The following is a 19,338-nucleotide window of genomic DNA, read 5'->3' as shown; positions in this document are numbered from 1 at the left end:
TTACTTTACACCATTACCATCTTTAAAGAGTTTGAGCTTTTAATTTTACTTCAAGTTAAAAATATGAAAAATAATTAGTTGCATCCCGAAAAAATTCTGTGACACTATATCCTATATGGAATGCAGCACTGATTACGCATGAACCAAAGGCAAAATAAATTATTTTTATATTATTTTTGTGTTAACTAGACACATTTATACACGATTAAACACCGATTATTGTTGAAATGATGAATATCATTTATGCTCTGTCGGCGGTGGAGCATCTTTAAGTTGTATCTTTAATGAACATTTCAACTGCAGTTAAGGTGTTAACATGAAAACATCAGTATTTCTACCAGACCACATAACCAATTACAATCATTTCTTGTGATAGTTTGAAATGGTATTTTCTGCTCCTGCTTTGCGCTCAGCATAGCCGGAGTGGGACAAATGGTTCACCCGTTGTCAGCATAATCTGACCAGATGGGGTGTGTTGCTTGGTGTCACCGGCAGTATGATTCAATGAAATATCACTATAAAAAGGACAAAAGTTCTTCTATACAAGAAGACACAACACGGACGTACCGCAGTCTACCAAAACACGCACCTAACACTTAACATATGTTGCACATCGCATATATGGGAGACCGTCCTTACATGACCCTGACTGTTAACCAAAACAAACAAATCTGATATATTATTATTAGTCCACAACCTACCACACCCATTTTACAGCACCTTAACTTTCGTATTTACCCATCGATTTCTGACATCTTCTATGTGTTGAACGTCAACAAAAATCATGCCATTTATTTTGTTATTAATTTACAATTTCTCGTTTGTATCCTACCGACTTATTTTTGTTACGATCCTGTGCACCCAAGAATAAAAAAAAAAAAAAAAAAAATGAAAAATGGAAAAAAAATTGTTACGATCCTGTGCACCCAAGAATATGTCGTTCATATTATTTCTTTTAACCACTTTCACTACTTCGACTGAAATTATAAAGCGTCGCTGAAAATAGTATTTTCTCTCTTCAGTTGTTTTAAAGTGATCTGTTATATTCATCACCATTCAAAGTTCATTCTAACATGGTTTGCCTAACTCCTGTCCTTTGTGGCTTACTAAGTAAGTACACACAAGATTGATTTTAATTCTTCAGTGCGTCAGTTCATCGCAGTCCTCGACTCCAACTCTCCTCTGTATTTACCCACGACACCGGCGTGTGTATTTAAACATTGTAATGACCGATATATTATATATATATTATACACTAGGCCCATAATGAAATCCATTGTCGATCTGTCAAGATATTACGGCCTACTTAGTCCCCTCATCAACTTCATCGTGTGCATATTGATCAGGATCAGTGTTTCTCGAGTACCGTCAGCTTCAGCAGGTGTATGTTTGTCTTAGTTCAATCAGGTATTTGACAGGTGTGAATTATTGTGGATTACTTAAGAGAGCAAACATGTCATGGTTTGAAAATTTCATAATTGTTTTCAGTCAATGAACATTTTACAACGAAAATACGACTCATTGTTATTTTGTTTTATATCAAGTGTAAGATATGGAGTACATTATTGATTCATTTGGCACGGTTCTGGATTCAATGACATTACAAGTAGAATAGGCTGTAGTCTGTACCGGTTAATTGTTCACGTAAAACATAAAAGCCTGTAAAGGTTTCATATCATTTCAGTGACATTCTAGAATATTCTGGTCAAGTCCTTTCTACGTTTAGATAGAGCCCTAAGCATCGCTGCTATCCTTGTCCTTAAGTATTTGTATGATGGTTTCTTTCGCCTTCGTGGTCACAATCCCAGATTTAATTACAGGAAAGGTCATGCTCTTAATTAAACTGAGGTCTTAAACATGTTAAAACTTCAATAAGAATAAAAAATAATGTAAAAAAAAATCTAAACCTGCCTGCATGAAACAATTAATCTTGTCTTTTGTGCGGAATTGATACTCTGTTGGTGCCGTGAACGTCTTGGTGACGAATAAATCACTCTTGATAACAACATGCTGATTACGGGCTTCAATCTAATCTAAACAAAATTATGATTCTGATCATTAATTTTTCCGGCACTTGTTAATTCCATCCTTTTTCAAATCTTAAATAATAACATCAGACATGTGCTATTCTATTACGATGTATCGCTGTCTCACAGGATGGGCCTACGATGTATCGCTGTCTCACAGGATGGGCCTGGGTCGATCATCGGTGACCAGGTTGCTCAGTTGGTAGAGCATTCGGCTAGTGTTCGGAGGGTCCCGGGTTCGAATCCCGGTCTGGCCGCTACATTTTCTCCTCTCCTGTTACAGAATTGGCGCCTAACTAAATAACACACGGTGGTGGTGGTGTTTGGAAGGGTCTCGTATGTCTTCGAGGGCGAAGACTTCGAGAAAGGAGGGAGGAGTGTAGCGGGATTGGACTGGGTCGATCATCGGCGACCAGGTAGCTCTGTCGGTAGAGCACTCGACTATAGTTCGGAGGGTCCCAGGTTCGAATCCCGGTCTGGTCGCTACATTTTCACCTCTCCTGTTACAATACATAATGGTTATAACATCCAATAGCCTGAAGACGCCTGAGAAGGCAGATATGCCTGGCGACGAAGTCTTGTGGGTTTTTTATTTATCTTTTACGGTATTCCGTTGTCTCACATGATTTAATTAGTGGTATTACATATATATTTATATCTTATCACGGTGTTTCGTTGTCTCATATGATATAGTTAGTGGTATTATTTAAATATACTTATTTATATCTATGACGGTGTTCCGTTTTCTCATATGATATAGTTAGTAGTATGTTTTTTTACGATAATGAGAAATGAGGCTCTTTTATAATGGTTTGATATAATATTGCATTGTTGGTATAGTAGTGCCGATGGCGATTTTGTATGTGGTTATTGTTGACTGTAACCTGTTCACCGGGTATTAATGTAATCGGTTAGACCAGATGGTACGCTAACCTAGGTGCTGTATATTTTATACCTTTAATCAATTATATCTAGACAATGAAATACTCTTTGATAAAACGTGATTAGATAGATATATGGAGAATACAGACACTCATTCTGTCACGCAGAGAAAATGAAGATTGACGTTTGCATCAATCACATCAACATTATAATTAATTTACTAAGCTGATCGAATCATAATAATCTAACTTTGCATATATGTGATAAACCTGGCAATCCAGTGGTGTTTCAAATGAATTCACTTTCATATTTCGGCACACAATATCAAATGTTTAAAGAATAATACCAACTTTTGTTTTATTACAGCGGCACTAAGCTTCGTGGCAGTCATGTGGATTGTTTCTTTGACTCGAGGTAAGAATGTCTTTTTTATTGCCTGACGAAGTATATAAGTATATCTAAGTATGCTTAGAGTACATATCGCAAGGGAAAGTACAAAAGTTATATCAATACTCATGGTTTTGTTACAAGACAGTCTTAAATCAATCTTGCCAAGGATATTGATTGGTTCATTAGATTTTCTTTGAGTGAACTGTAGCATAATTGATGTAGAACAGCAAACAGAATCAGAATGTTTGTTTACCTAAATGTTTGCTGCTATAACGAACTTATTGTCTCTGTCTCTGCTCTAGCAAGTCTCCATGGAATATTTACTTATTTGGTGTAGGTATACAGTGAACACGCTTTCAATGAATTCATGGTTATAACGTACTAATTTTCATTCCCCATCAGGGTTCCTCGTACGTGACTGTAATATAGTAATTCTGTTGGTCCCAAAGGTGTTTTTTGTATAATCCAAAGGTGTACTTTATTTTGACAGTTAAATCTGGCGACGTGAATGAGTATTTCTACACGCCACTTGCCAACGGTTTGGACATTTCCGGTTGTGAAATGACAATCCAGGCGTATCCTAATGTCGCGGATGGACAAGCATTATACATCACCATGGCAACACGATACAACGAAACTTTTACAGAAGACACAAATCTAACGCTGGATTCCTCAGTTATGTATAGATCATCCCAAACTTTATCACATGGTAAGTATCACAACAAATATGATCGGGAGGAATGCTTTAATAAATTAAAAAAATCGGGTTGTTTGTTGAATGAGCTTAATGTCCTTATTACAGCTCAGGTAAGTTAAGGACGTTTTGGGAGACTGGTATTTCTATCTAGTGTCAAATAATTCATTTCTTGCCTATCGTTGTATCTGAAGGAGGCACTGACCAGAAAAAAACGACAAAAATATAAATCAGACAGCAAAACATTATTCGAGGAGGCTTCAATTATAAATTAGTGAACATTTAAACGAAATCACGGACTAAAAAAATCGTCATATAAAAATAAGGACTTTTAGATTCGCTGAAAACATTGTTGAATTCTGAACGTGTAAATGTTAGGAATGTTGTTCCAATAATTTCCTACCCTATTATCTCGCCCACTGTTAGTTACTACATGCTGTGTTGTTTTGGATGTCTATTGTGAGGGTCAAATTAATCCAAACACCTGCTATGTCCTGTCATTTACAAATTATACACCTGGCTTATGTGATCGATACGAAATTCTTCTCTTTAATTCATTTATTCGTACAGCAGGAACACTCTAGGTACAAACTGCGGAATATGATATGAAATAAAAAGGAATATTATATCTTCCGTTAGCATTGTTCATTGAAATTGTTAATCTAGTTCTAAGGTATCTGTGTATCTTTGGGGTTTCATAGAAAATTTCATATTTCTACACATATAATAATGCGTATATCGACTAAATTAGCGCATTGACGATATACATAATACCGTCAGTGATTCACCGGTCGCCATTTTATCGCCATATTGGCAGATGTACGATTCTTACTCTTATAGAAATATTGAGCTCAGCTAAAGCTTTATGGATTTGATCGTTTTAAGCATTATTTGACAAGACACGAGAGAAAAGTGTTTGTTTATAATTGACAAATTGTAATGAATATATCGACAATCAATACAAAAGAATTTTCATATTATAAACATTTGATTTTACGTTTTTGTTCTACTTTTGCCTAGATTAAATAATTGGAGATTGAAATACGAGAGTGAACAACGCGCGATAAAGTAATATTACAAAAGTCCCAATCTCACTGACGCATACTTACAAAAGTAAAGAATACTGGGCGAGCATCAATCACTTAATATTGTATTATTATCTTTACTGGGGTAAAGCTAAGGAAAAGCAAAATCTGGCATTTTAATTCCGAAAACGAAATTACATATGCTATGCACCCCGCACTTACAAGTTGTCCCTTTGCGGGTTATCCATCGAATATAATCCTTGGAAGTACAAGTGCAGTGTGCACAACTATTGGCATATGATTTCATTTGAGAAGAAAAACATATAGATTTATTAAAAGATATTTAAACTTAACAACAACACATGCTTTGTTGTGGGTTTTTTTTTTAAATTCAATGTCAAGAACATTCGCTCATTGAAAAAAGTAAATCGGAATGGAAAGAGAATATCTCAGCCATTATTCAATTTTCAGAACTTTGAAATAGCTCACAACGTTTATCCCGAATGTTTTTTTTTTAATTATGCTAAGAGATTGCCCGGATTCATGATTAATCAAACATTGATGTAAAACAATATTGTTGACTATGCACAAGAACTTACGGTAACTGCACATTACCATAAAGTAATAAGGGCGAAATTTTCAAAAAATGGGCGTGTTTTTCTATATCCTTTCTTATAGATCTGTCTTTGCAATAGAATTATACCTGTAACTCATCTAGTAAAACCGCTGTAGACTTTATGGATTACTGTGCTCATCGAACCAAACTATTAAATGGGAAGACCCAATCCAGTGCGAAGAGCTTTCTCGTTACGTCTTCAGATTTTGTACGTATAGTTAATATAAGGCGTGCCAAAGGCTGCACAAGGTCAAGGTCACTCATTTCCGGTATCAAACTGTTTTTCCTCTGGCATATTTCATACAGAAAAAATCGATGAGATCTTCGTCTATTTATACGACTCCTAAGATAGTTAAGCTATGCATTAATATAAATTAATTTCTGTCTGCTGGACAGTCGGATTACAAACGGACAAGTATGCTATCTATTATCGTCGCTTGCGGATATTGCGTCAGCTAGCCATTTCAGGGAGCAGGTGCTATTTACGCCGATATCTGATATATAGTGATTAGTGGTAGGTGTAAGAATGTCTGGCAAGTTTGGTTTTATATGCCAATCGGCCTGTCAACACACGTTCCGTGGTGCTTCCATAACAACAGACTACTGACTCTTAATTATACAACGGGACTGAAAACCAGACTTCCATAGAGTGTGGAAAGGTTGTCCATTTTTGTGTTTACCGCGTTTCTCTTTAAAGCATTATTCAACACATCGCAATGAAGCCAAAAGTAAGTTTTATTCCCCAATGCATGTTTTCATAGATTTGCCGTTGTAAATGCCTTAAAGTCAAAACATCTGGTTTTTACACCACCTGACTAAGCCCAAGCTGAGAGAAGAGAAATTATATTCATAATAAAACAATGAGGATGTCGATAGCAACAACATATTTAGCGGGTCAGCGAGTAAACCTCTGTTTGAGGTCTACTTACGATAGCTTTTAGCGCGATTTACCAGACATATTCTTTTTCCCAGACGGCAACGATAATTCTCCAAACACTACTTAGTCGGATTGCTTTATATGGCGTTTTAGAAAGCAATGGTTAGTCGTTTCCAATTCCAGACACTGTGTTTCCAACTAAATTGCTGTGGCAGTTTATAAGGCCTGTTTGTTAGCAGATGTAGCGTCTTATAAGAGCTGTGTGTTTAAAGCTGATTTGGAAGCGCTTGCCATTCTCACTATTTGTTTATTCTTCTGTCTCTTCCCATGCCTTTGAGCAAGCAATTGCCCATGCGAGAGAGATTCTAGTTTCTGTTTCTTGTTTGAAACATACTAAAATACAAAACAACTACTTTGAACCATTTGGTTCATTAGTTGTTCAAATATATGTAGTACAAACATAAAAATACGCACTAACAACATAGGTAGACATTTTCTCACAAATGTTATAAATAATCCTAAATAATTCCATAAAGAATTATCTCTTTTGAATTTTTTTTCTATTTCTTTTTTTTCTTTTTTCTTTTTGTAAAAACTACGGTGGTTAGTTACATTAAGTTAGTGGTGCGGTCATTAAAGTAGCATTATTATATATTCTTTATGACATCTAGACAAATTATATTTACTCATTACTAGATTATAACATGTATCTGTAGTATTTGTATTTCTTCCTGTTATTTTACACTTGTATAAATATTCATATATACGTCTATACTCTATTACCACATTTTAAATATAAATCTGCCTGTGTTGTATTTTGTCTAGCAATCTCCGACAGTATTTTGCGTCCATTCTTATATCTTATACATTTTCTTTTAACAGATTATCTTTATAATCTTCTTTCATTAAAGATTAGAGTTAGGTCATATTCAATCATCTTTCCACGTAAAACGGCTCAATGAGATACCCCCTTTTATTTATCTGGCAGTGTGGTTTATTGAGGGTACACTACAAGTAGGAATACACCCGCTACGCTAACACAAAAAAATCACCAAGTACAATTAGATATACCTTCACCTTTTAATTGAGTGCTAGAAATAACTTCTGGTATATACAGCCTAAAACTTAATTCATATCCCGCAATGATAGTAATACAGTATTAATGTTGTCTCGTTACGTTATATTGGACGTTAAATATATATTCTTGTAGCTTGGCCTTTTATGCTCGTTCACATAACAGACTTACAATAGGAAAAGGTTTCAAAGTTTTAAACATTTCCTCCTTGTGACGTAGCGCGCGGTATTGGTGACGTCGTCTCAAAATACACACATCCTTTACTTAAAGCGTTGTGGTTTTCTTTTCTTTTCAAATAACTGCATCGTATTATATATCACTGAAAACGGTTTTTAATGTACTTTGATTTTATTGGTAATAAAGGCGGAAAAGCGAATCATAAAAACATTTTAATCACGCTTAGTTTCTCCAAAACACCAAGATAACGGCATGTAACGCGTAACATTTACCGGAGTGGTCGTTTCTAAAAATGATCTGAAATCGCACTAAACATACGCAAAATTAAATGAACATGATTCAAAGATGCGTTATTATATGTCAAATGACATTTATGATCTTTCAATGGTGTTAGATAATTACGATGTGGTAAAACCGTCATTATTCGCCTTTACCAAAATGTAACGCTTAACCCAGAGAAAACGATGTTCAATTTCATAGTAATATTGAGAGAAAACTGTAAGTAATTTCAAGTATTTGAAATAATGTACTATATGTGTTTTTATTGAATTTATCACACATATGATATAGCTCAGCTATAATGACGCTTTCACTTAAAACAGAGAAAATGAAAAATTCCGTAATTTGTCCACCAAGTGATTTTCTATTACTTTTTGCAAATATAGCGATTTTAGGGACATTTATCAGCATATTAGGAAATATTGAATATAGATATAAAATCAAATTCGCAATGTGTCCCAACTGAAAATTGTATAACACTTTTTAGTTTGATTGTGCGATCAATAATAAAAAATAATTGCGTATTTTAAAAATTCCGTAAATTGTCCACTTATAAAACGACGTAAGACCAAACGTCACGACGACGCGTTACGTAACGTCAGTTTGAAACATGTCAAATTACATCTAGGTCTAGCTAAAATCGGATTTCATAAAAACAATTACTCAACATTTGAAAACTCACTTCTACTATTAGATTTATAGAAAAAATATGCGTTGTCATACAGGTACATGTTTCTTCTATACACAATCATTTCACTTGTAAAGAGATCTAGAATGTATACAAAATTGCCACGCGCGTGATGCATGCTGGAAAATGTCCTTGTGACTGCATATCTGGTGCGACCTAACGGTGTAGTTTGCCAGTGAACATTTATTCAATTTAACGTAAAAATTATTTTTGATTATCCGAATGTAAGTGTAAGTGGCCTTGAAGAAGAAGATAAACCTGAGAGTCTGGAGTTGAAAACTAGAAATGTGTTAAACTCTAGAGAAAGACTGCGAACAAAAAGAGTATATTTTAGCGTCCAATGCATAACACAGGGATCTGAGATATAGTTACAGTTATTACATACATATATTTAGACACACCAGAGTGTCTACACTCCCTTTTTAGATGTGTTGGAGTATAGATAAAAATCAGGAAATTTCATTCTCTTCGTGGTGTATAACATACGAGTACAGTGTACATGTAGGATGCGAATTTTACCGATTTTTATCTAGATCCATCAAACGTCTAAACTAATATATGGACACTTTGTTAGGTCCAAATTGATATACTTTGTACACTGTACTGATTATCAGACCCCTGTGATTCATAACTTCAGGCATGATTAGAAATCGATCTGCAATAAAATTGAAAGAAAATTGATCAATATCGGTCATAGAAAAAGTGCTTTTATATTTATAGTCAAATCCGAGACGACGACGCGATGATATTACATATATGTCCCGATCGGTACACCTTAACCACTCGGTCATCGCGGCTGCGTAAGTTCCAGTAAGCCTCAATAAAAATAGTGAACATAGTCATGAGGAAATTGAAATTCACTCCTATATGCATAGCCTAGCCTGTAGATGTTCGTTATTTATAATAGTGTATCATTCTTTTATTAATTGTACATGTATATTTGGAATAACGGTAAAACATGAATTATAATGATAACACGTCAGAAAAACACCGTCAAAACGACGTCATTTATGTGTTACGCAATAGGTCACCAACATCGCGCGTTACGTCTGTACGATGTTTTTCTTTCCACTGGATACTTTTATATTAAGGTACAAAATGGCCATTCTCATATGGTTGATGATGATGCGACATATAAAATCACTTGTCGTTATATGTTATAAACCTTAGTGTCCGTTAGATTCCTTCCACTGAGGAAGCAATAACATTCTCATTTACACGACAGGCAGACACTAAATACTGGTGAATGTGTCTTCGATATTATGTCCAAGGCAAATTGCAAATACAACATGACAACGAAACATATATAACAACCAAAAGATCTTTGGATTATTGGCCTGTGTACTTTTAGTCAGTGAACCAAAATGGCCTCTTGTGTAGATAATGCTATTAGACACCTTTTGTTCATTGTATTTTTCAGTTCACCGATTCACATCAGACGCTCGCCCTAATATGCAGATTTTGCCAGACGTAGGTGATCCCATGTACATCCCATCATCAAATCAGCCGACGACATCTTATTTACTTCTACTGGACGACGCTAGTCAACATGGCGAAAAGAGTGTTTATTTGGTGGGAATGAACGATAATACGACCGTCAATGTATATATGAATACAAACATTTCCACGAACTCCTCCTACGAAATGGTCGCTTCTATGCAAATCAACAAATACGACACAGTATTGTTGAACTCTACGTATACCGTAGATGGTGTCCGAATAAACAGTAGCCAAATTTTCAGTGTGGTTGTAACGTCTGGAAATGCCATGAACCAATGCAACTTCAGTACAGATTTTACGTGGGACCGTCTGCCATCTACTAACTCCATGGGTCACGAGTTCAATATCATGCCCCCGTCTGATGAGACTGTCCACATATGTAAATTTTTAGGTGAGTTATCAACGGTATTTTACAAATATTAACGTTATATTTATATAAATAGCTAATGCAATATTTATAATTGAGATAAACAAAGTCGATGACAAATAATCTTATTAGCCATAAAATTAAATCGACATCTACCTGTCCTATTCAAGATCCATTGTTTTTTTCATCCAAAAGATGTAAAGAACTTGCGTGGGGTTCATTTCACCAATAAATCGACTGAATTGCCTACTTTTTTTCCTACTCTCTGTAAGCTTTGCACGCTCGTTGACACTGACTTTTGGCTGTAAATAGGGCGTTAAGATAATCAAACACAAACAAACATCGCTCCTAGCGGAGAAAATAGGTATTAAGACAGGTTATCCAATCTATAAATTGAAGTGAGAAGATCCCCAAAGAGACATTGTTACTGTGTAGGTGTATGTTTATGTGACATAATATAACTTGGTGGGTCAGGTTAAGGTCAGGAAGTGTTCTTTTCAAAAACAAACCTTGGTTAAAAAGTCCGTTGAGTGGTAATGGCATTTGTTTATTACATGAACAATGTATTTCGAAAAGTATCCACAAATATTTCTTAGTGATATTAACAAAAAGTGCATTTTATATGCTTTTGAACAAAATATCTGTCACTTTAACAATTTAATTTGTTCAAAATGTATGTGTGAAATAAAGGTTACAGCTGATTGTCTCTTCAAATTCAACAAGTTACGTAATTTAGTTTTCTCCAATTATATAAGGATAATGCATTAATCAATGAAATCAAATCGGCCTTGTTGATATGGAGTACATGATACATGTATTCTTTGTTAATCCAATTGTAGGAATATTTCTTTGTTTGATTAACTTCCAGATAGAGATAGAAGACTCAGTAATTGAAATGTGATTTATTACGGCTCCATGTTACTGTACTTAGATAACCGTGTAATCTTATTGAACAAAGCAATGTGTCATTCTCAATTGGATTCCGCTGCTTACTTCTAGTTTGCGCAAGTGCAACTCATATCGATTTTATCGTCTTCTAAAACGTGAAACTGTCATGGTAATTAGTTTAATTCATGTTTCAACTATAAATTAAGTACAAATTCAATGTATAACGATGTTATTGCATCGATGATAGACGTTAATCTCGTGCTTGTTCTTACATGATATTTACATATGAAATGACCCGACAAATAATATTGATCAGTTATTGATCATTCGTGTTAGAAAGTGACTTTTTTCCCTCTACAGCGTGTTATTATCTATTCATTTGAACACCTAAGCTGATCAAGACATTCCTGTGATAGGCCTAGTTACCTTTGAAGTGCTTTAATTCAATTCTGATGCGTGCATGTGTAAAACGTTATCATTCGGATTGTCGATACAGACATAGAATTCCGTGACAACAGGTTGGAGTTAAGAAACAAAAATAGTAGGTCATTTCTGTTGCTTAGATTACCATTTCTAAATCGATATGCATGACTTATTGTGACACTATTCCCTGACAACGCGTCGATACAGGAAAATAAACATGACTAGGATGATCTTTCCTAAATCGTTATTTATGGAAAAGAATAAATCGTTTCACGATCTTTCCGTTTGTAAACACAAGTGCGTTATTTCCTTTACTTACTACTTAGATAAATCAATATATGATAGACATGAGAAATTATTTACTGGCAAATCGATGTAAATGGAAATCACAGACCGAACCGCATTCTCGTTGCTTATTACTCCGAAATAGATAACTATACAAATCAAGTAATAGAAATCACAAGATCAAAGCAATGCTAACCTAGAATAGTTTTATTACTCCATGTTTTGTCCTGATAAATGGTCCAAAATAAACATCTTCATCCTTCAGCTGTAGTTAGGACTATGTCGATTGAACATTTATTCAATAAAGACACAAAAAGCGGATTTTCTCCCATCAGATTCAGGAATTGCAACCCCAGACGTAAATATTACACTAGAAAAGGCATTACTGCCATTATAACCATCAACTATGTCATACAATTATTTGCCTGAGCAGACGAATGGAATACTGGCCACTTCATATATCGTCTGAGGCTCCATTTGCACATATATCAATAATCGAACACTCTGGTTTAAGGGTGACGTAATGTGTATAGAAAGCGATGACGCCACCTACAATTGTACATATACCCGACTACCTATGGATTGTGGGGTTTCTTTGTGTTTCTTCGCATTTAAAATGGTGACTAGAAATAATCTACTAGTCAATATTAAGCCGCAAATACAATGTATATATTTGGAAATAAATTTTGTAATTTTTTTAGTGGAGTTGTTTTCTAAGATATTTTCAAGACGTTAGACAATTTTGTAACTGCATAAATGACACCAGGAACCCTGTTGGTTATTTAACTGTTCAGTGGACGGCTAGATCGTTTGTAACAATATTTATGGATACTTTCAATGGATTTTTTTTTTACATTAAATTTAAATATTTCAAATATTAGTATTCCAGGTATTCTACATTCTTTTATCACTAAATGAATTAATTACCATAGTCGTACTTGAATGAGAATGATCAAAATAATATCTTTTTATCCATTGACTTATAGCATGATTGTGATTTTATTATTAATTTAAAATAACAGCATACTTTACCACGATAAACAGTTTCTGATACGGTGTTCGCCCCCCCACCCTCACACACACACACACGAATATAATATAAAAACAAAACCTGAATTACCTGTCATCAATATTGATAGCATCAATGTATTATCAATACATAATAAAAGTTGGAGTATAAAGCTATTCTATATTCTAACACAATACTTTGTCATATGTTCAAACGACAAAAATTAAAATGTCCATGAAAAATATGTATCGTTCTTTACAAAAGTATTGTTTTAATTCTGAATTTAAATGTAAATATTGTACATCAAGCAATAGATTTATCCTCTTTAGCTTGAAGTCTTTCCATACTCAGACGCCATTGAAAACGTCACACAGAATAACGGTCTATGCTGGGAATAGTGTATGAAACGTCTGCCGAAATTCCAAAGCTGCATTGGTTGTCGACATCACTCAGCTTTCAACTTTCGTTTGTTTGTTTTGTTTGTTTTTATTAAATTAAAGTCATATTAACAGTCAGTGTCATGTAAGGACGGCCTCCCATGTATGTAGTGTCTTGTTCAAAGAAGTGCGAGGTGCGTATTTTGGAGAGCCTGCGTTATTTTGTGTTGTGTCTTCTTTTATAGTGGAACTATTGCACTTTTTTAGTGTTATATCACTGAAGCTTAGAAGACACAAAGAAACATACCGCACCTGGTCACATTATATTGACAACGGGCAAACCAATCGTACCACTCTCTTAATGCTGAGCGCTAAGCAAGAGCAGAAACTGCGTCTTTTATATACTATAGTCTATACAACCTAATAATGTTCTTTGTAAAGTAAAACTACGAACAAAAACAAAATAGCTATAGAATCAATGTGGGCCTGATACATTTCTTAAAAAACATTTATGTATAGACTACAAAATGTCTAGAAGGAATTGAAACGTGTTGGGAATCGTAAACAAACGTATGCATACAGAATAGATTAATATTTGGAATTCGTCAGACCAATGACGCCAACAAGTAAACTAGACGGAGCTGTGATCCGGGTTTGTAATCCCTCTGGATTTCAAACGCAAAAAAGAGAGCAAGATGTTATTCAAAGATCACGTGTATCGGAAATCCTACAGCACATAATTGCTGACGAGCTGGGTACTGTGTACTATTACATGTACTTGGTCACAGTCTGTGAGTTCCATATATGTAACTTTACAGTATGATTTAAAATACACCAGAAATTCTGATAAAAGTAATAATAACAATACTATTCAAAACGCTTTATCTCTCGGCTATATTAATAACACCTGCAATGACCTTGTAAATCAAACTGATCTGATACAAAATTATTTTCCAAAATCTACTGTATTGAGTATCGCCGTATACCTCTACAAACCTTGTACATCAAGGATATCTTCAAAAGAACTTCTAAATTGGTGTTTTGTGAGTAGATCTATTCCTATTATTTCTCAAGGAAAAGCAATTTGAATCTTTCGGACAACAGATTAGTTCCATATAACAAATCTATCTATTTTTTTCATGAAGTAAGCTTGTCTTGCTAGTTTATCTCGATTGGATACATCTGTCGAGTTTGCTCGCTGATGTTCTCCGTGCTGACAATTGCTATTGTTACTATTCAGCATGTAAGTAGTGCTGTGATATCTATGTTATAATGAGAGGACGTTTGTGAATGACAAGAGAAGCATTGCTGACTTACCTGTCTATAAATTCGCGAGTAGTTTTTATGACAAAGCTATATTAAATATTTGTATTATTTCAATGTTAATGTGCGTAAAGTTGGATTTGTAATTAAATATAGTCTGATAGATCATGTGTACACTTATGTATAGGCACTCTATTCCTGAGCTTGTGGACGTCTTCGATATTAATACCTTGATCTACATAATGTAGAAAATATAATTAAAAGAAATCCGGAATACAAAATTGCAAACTAAAACAATTTCAAGCTATAATTGAATTTTGTTTGGATTCCTAAATCTAAAGCTAGCAGCAGCGGCGATCCCAAACGCATTTTGTGAAAAAATGCAAGTTTGAATTTATAGTAGCAAAAGTAATTAACTGAAAGCGTTGTATCCATTACCATGAGCTGAATAATGTAATGTTTACTGGCACGTATACGTCAGGTCAAATGTTAACATATGCCATATCCAGTAGTAATAATCTATTTATTCTGTCATAAACCTTTTTTTCTATTTTCTTGCAATAATGATATTATAAGACTCTTTCATATGTGGATATGAAGGATAGGGATATTCTACCCGAGGGTCACAAAATGTAGTAAAACCCGAGGCTTGCCGAGGGTTTTGCTACATTTTGTGATCCCGAGGGTAGAATATCCCTATCCTTCATATCCACTTATGAAAGTGTTTTTTTCTTTCATATCTCGACGTTTTATTGTAATTTTACAACTATGATATCCCGCCATTTTGAAATAAATTCAAAGAAATTCGCGACTGAAAACCAATTTCCCAAAATTACGTGATGTTTTCAACACAAATTCCGTTGTTTGCATCTTTTATAGTACAACCAGTCATATTTGTGAAAAAAAATGTTAAAATTTTACCCAGGAAATAGAGATTTTGTTGACACCGTGACGTCACGAGGCTTTATTGCATGGGTAGCCATGCAATACAGCCTCAGGCGACATGAGTGAATTGCCCTAGACCAGTCAGTATTACACCCGTAGGTATGAAAGAAAAATCATCTTAAGCTTTTGAATAGATATGCATACTAGAAAATAATAAATGAAAATTAGTTTTATAATATATTTTATTGCAATAATTGATATATTGAATCAATATGAACAATCTTAAACTTTTTTTATAGTTTTTTTAATTTTTTTTTTTAAATAAAATCGTAGTTTTAATCATAAATTAGTCGCCAATGAGTGATTCAGTATGGTTACGATATTGGATGGACCATCAGTTGATCAAGTCCACCCTTAAATACATTTATCTGTTTGAAGATATTTACAAAACTTGTTATAAAACAGAGAGTGGGAGAAATTCTTCGATGGCGTAAAATTGTCAGAGAAAATAAAGCAATGAATGTCGTTAACCGATAGCAGAAACATCTAACTATCAAAACGTGTCATCTCGTTATCAGACACCTGAAGTTGTGACGTTAAATATCTGACATTATTTTGATTGCAAGGAAATTTCAAAATGGGATACGATTGCAAATATGGAAACATTGATTTTATCATTTATTCTTCAAGTGCAACATATTTTTAGAAAATTAAATCAAATCAATTTCATCGACGTTTTAGATTCACAGAGTCAGTACAATAAATGTAACATAAAACATGCTAGCCTCTTGTTATCAAGAACATTATTCAGTTTGATGTCAGGATGTTCATGTATCTTGTGTATATGTATTTAAGGATTATGTTGAATGATGTTTAATCTAAAGTTAATTTAATTAAAATTAGACTTGTAAATCCGCTCCAATACTATGGTCTATATGCACACTCATTGGAGCGTAACGTAGGACGGAATTACAAGTCTAATTTTAATTAGATTGAATGTAAAGTAAGACTTCACACATTTTATGTTAATTGGCCAATTAGGTCACTGGTTGTGTCTTCCTTATACACTATAATATATGATTATATAATGTATGTGTTTCAGGGTCATCGAATGGCAACCTTTCAATCAAAAGTGAAGGAACGTCTACGTTTTACGACATGTTACCGTACACGACTCTGCGAGTGAACCTGACTGGCTATTCTGAGGTGGTCGTTTCGTCTTCTGAACCAATTCAAACATCATGTACCACGTGGATAAAGCGAGATACACCATATGATCAACAGGTGTACCGGAACCAGTATTCACCCCTTCCTGTTGCCCAAATGTCTAGTTGCAATATAGCTGTGGTTCAAAATTGCGAAAACAGTTCTTGTATTCTTGCCATGAGCGAAAGCACGTCGGGAAACTTAGATATTAGAAATCTGAGTGAGAAATCAAAAACGCTGTATGCGTCAATAAGAACTATTATGGTTGATAACAGAAAGTACCACATATGGAGTATTGGGAATCTATCAGACGGACTGTATGTGATAGAAACCCAGGATAATGCTCCTCTTATGGTTTTTGTTCAGGACCTTTCGTTCGGACGTTTCTTTCCCCTCGAAACGTCTGCTTGCAACACATCGATGATCACGCAATCAATGGTAGTCACGCCCGGGAGTAAAGCGTCTCCCACAGACGCCCTGGTTACCCCACAGTCTCTCGTAGAGACGACGTCGGGATATCATAATGTCTCGTTACAGAGCAATACTTCGATCGATTCAACTGGCTCGTCCATCACCGGTGCAATAAACAGTACGTCAGTAACCTCGTCATCGTCCTCTACGACACCAACACAACAAGTGGTCGTATCCAAATATTCTTTTGTATATGATGAGATATCCGACGACGACCGTATCCTTAATGAGTACATGATAGCTGTTATTGTCTCACTAGGGACAGCCATATTCGCTGTCGTAGCAGTGCTCTCCACGTTTTTATTACTAGAAGTTCTCTCGAGGCGGAGACAACTTGGAAATAGCAAGATTAGGCCAATGGTCTCTTAGACACAGATTTATTGTCTTCAGAAAGATTTTCATGTTATTTCTTGTTTTTGTTGGTATCTTAATTATGAATCAAATAAATCTATTTTTACAACTTCCAGTGAATCGTTGTTTTAAACTTACGCGCAAGAATCACAGATAATCGACGCACGCGTTTTGTTATGAGAATTTGTATTAAATACAGGAAATCATTATTGCTGACACATCTTGGACATTATGAAAGCAATCTATCCTTATTGAGGTGAAGTAATGTTATTTTAGTAATAGTCTATAGTCAAGATCTGATTCATATATATGTATACAGCAGAAATAGGCCAACACAGTTTCTACATAAAAAAGCGAAATTGAGTAGGTGAGTTATCTTAATATGGGTATGTAAACACGAACTTATTTCGTATTGTAATGGTGGCTATAATTAACGATACTTATACCAAAGAGTGCATGTAGGTGATATCGATTTTAAGGGCATTGTCATACAATCGACAAATGTTGCGGGTCATTAACCGGAACTGATGATAGATTGTGATCCTGATCTATTATACATATACATCAGGTCAGTGTTGGTAGACCAATATATCTCCTATCCGCCATGCACAATTCCGTAGTTTGAATATTATAAATTGTATAAGGAAAACTGCTAGAAGTCATTCATAGATCTGATCATTCAAATTATTCTAAACTATTTTAAAACTGACTATTCCAGTGATTACCAAACTTGTATTAGGATTTCTATTTGCCGTGGCAAATGTATTTTCCCTGGGCTGTATTAAATCTAATTGTTAATCTTGGCCCAAATTTTATTAGAAACACAGCTTGCTAATGACCTAGTATTAAGACTAAAATAAACATTAGCGGGCGAAGTAATTTTTACCTTATTAACGCCAATACGTTGTCATAGGTATTTCTGTTAATTCTAGATAAGTCTTGCCGATTTCGTTTTGCTTTTTAATGTGGTAATCAGCATTATCGTTCACACGCTTATTTTCATTTTATTTTGTTGCCATCTCTAGATCTCTGAGTGCCGTCGTCGCGAAGCATTACTTGGCCGCCATCTTGTTACTAATGACGTTAGGAGCAAAGAACGATAACTCTATCGTCTAAACCTAATAAGATTTCTACCCACCTAATACGACTATATCTTGGATATCGCATGACGCCATTTTAACCATTTGGAACATACGATTCTTTTCAGAAGCGGAAACAAATATGTATCTGGTATTCCTTTCACTATTGTTAGTTAGGCAATACCTCATTGTATAAACTGAAAATCACATTCATATAAAACGAAAGGAAACAATAACTAAAACAATGAGAAACTCTCATCAAGGATAAGATACATTACGCTAGAAAACTAGAGAGAAAATAAACACACAATTAGGGGACCAAATAGAAAAACATACGACTATAAAACATAACTTCGGAATACAACGTAGAGTTTGTACACCGACCTATTGTAACACTAGTAACGAGGTAGCCTACGACATGCGTTAAACGTATGTTTAAAACAAGCGTTTTACGTATGTTTTGGCCACCATGCGTAAAACGTACGTTTGAACAAAACATGCGTT

At 34.7% G+C, this 19,338-nt stretch overlaps 1 protein-coding gene and 1 non-coding gene across 2 annotated transcripts in view; both read left to right on the top strand.

Moving 5' to 3' along the window:
* LOC138329280 (uncharacterized) overlaps positions 1-17,870 on the top strand; it is a 31,508-nt gene extending 13,638 nt beyond the window's left edge. Inside the window, exons 2-5 of the mRNA XM_069276145.1 lie at positions 3,276-3,323; positions 3,790-4,008; positions 10,151-10,621; positions 16,830-17,870. Coding sequence (XP_069132246.1) covers positions 3,276-3,323; positions 3,790-4,008; positions 10,151-10,621; positions 16,830-17,773 — 1,682 coding nt within the window. The 3' untranslated portion in view covers positions 17,774-17,870. The remainder of the gene's footprint in view (positions 1-3,275; positions 3,324-3,789; positions 4,009-10,150; positions 10,622-16,829) is intronic.
* On the top strand, positions 2,438-2,510 carry Trnay-aua (transfer RNA tyrosine (anticodon AUA)). Its single transcript has one exon. It is a non-coding gene; the product is annotated as a tRNA-Tyr (tRNA).
* Positions 17,871-19,338: the final 1,468 nt, after the last annotated feature.

Source organism: Argopecten irradians, chromosome 8 (assembly GCF_041381155.1).
Source record: "Argopecten irradians isolate NY chromosome 8, Ai_NY, whole genome shotgun sequence".
NCBI lineage: Eukaryota > Metazoa > Mollusca > Bivalvia > Pectinida > Pectinidae > Argopecten > Argopecten irradians.
This window is presented reverse-complemented; position numbering and strand designations above follow the sequence as displayed.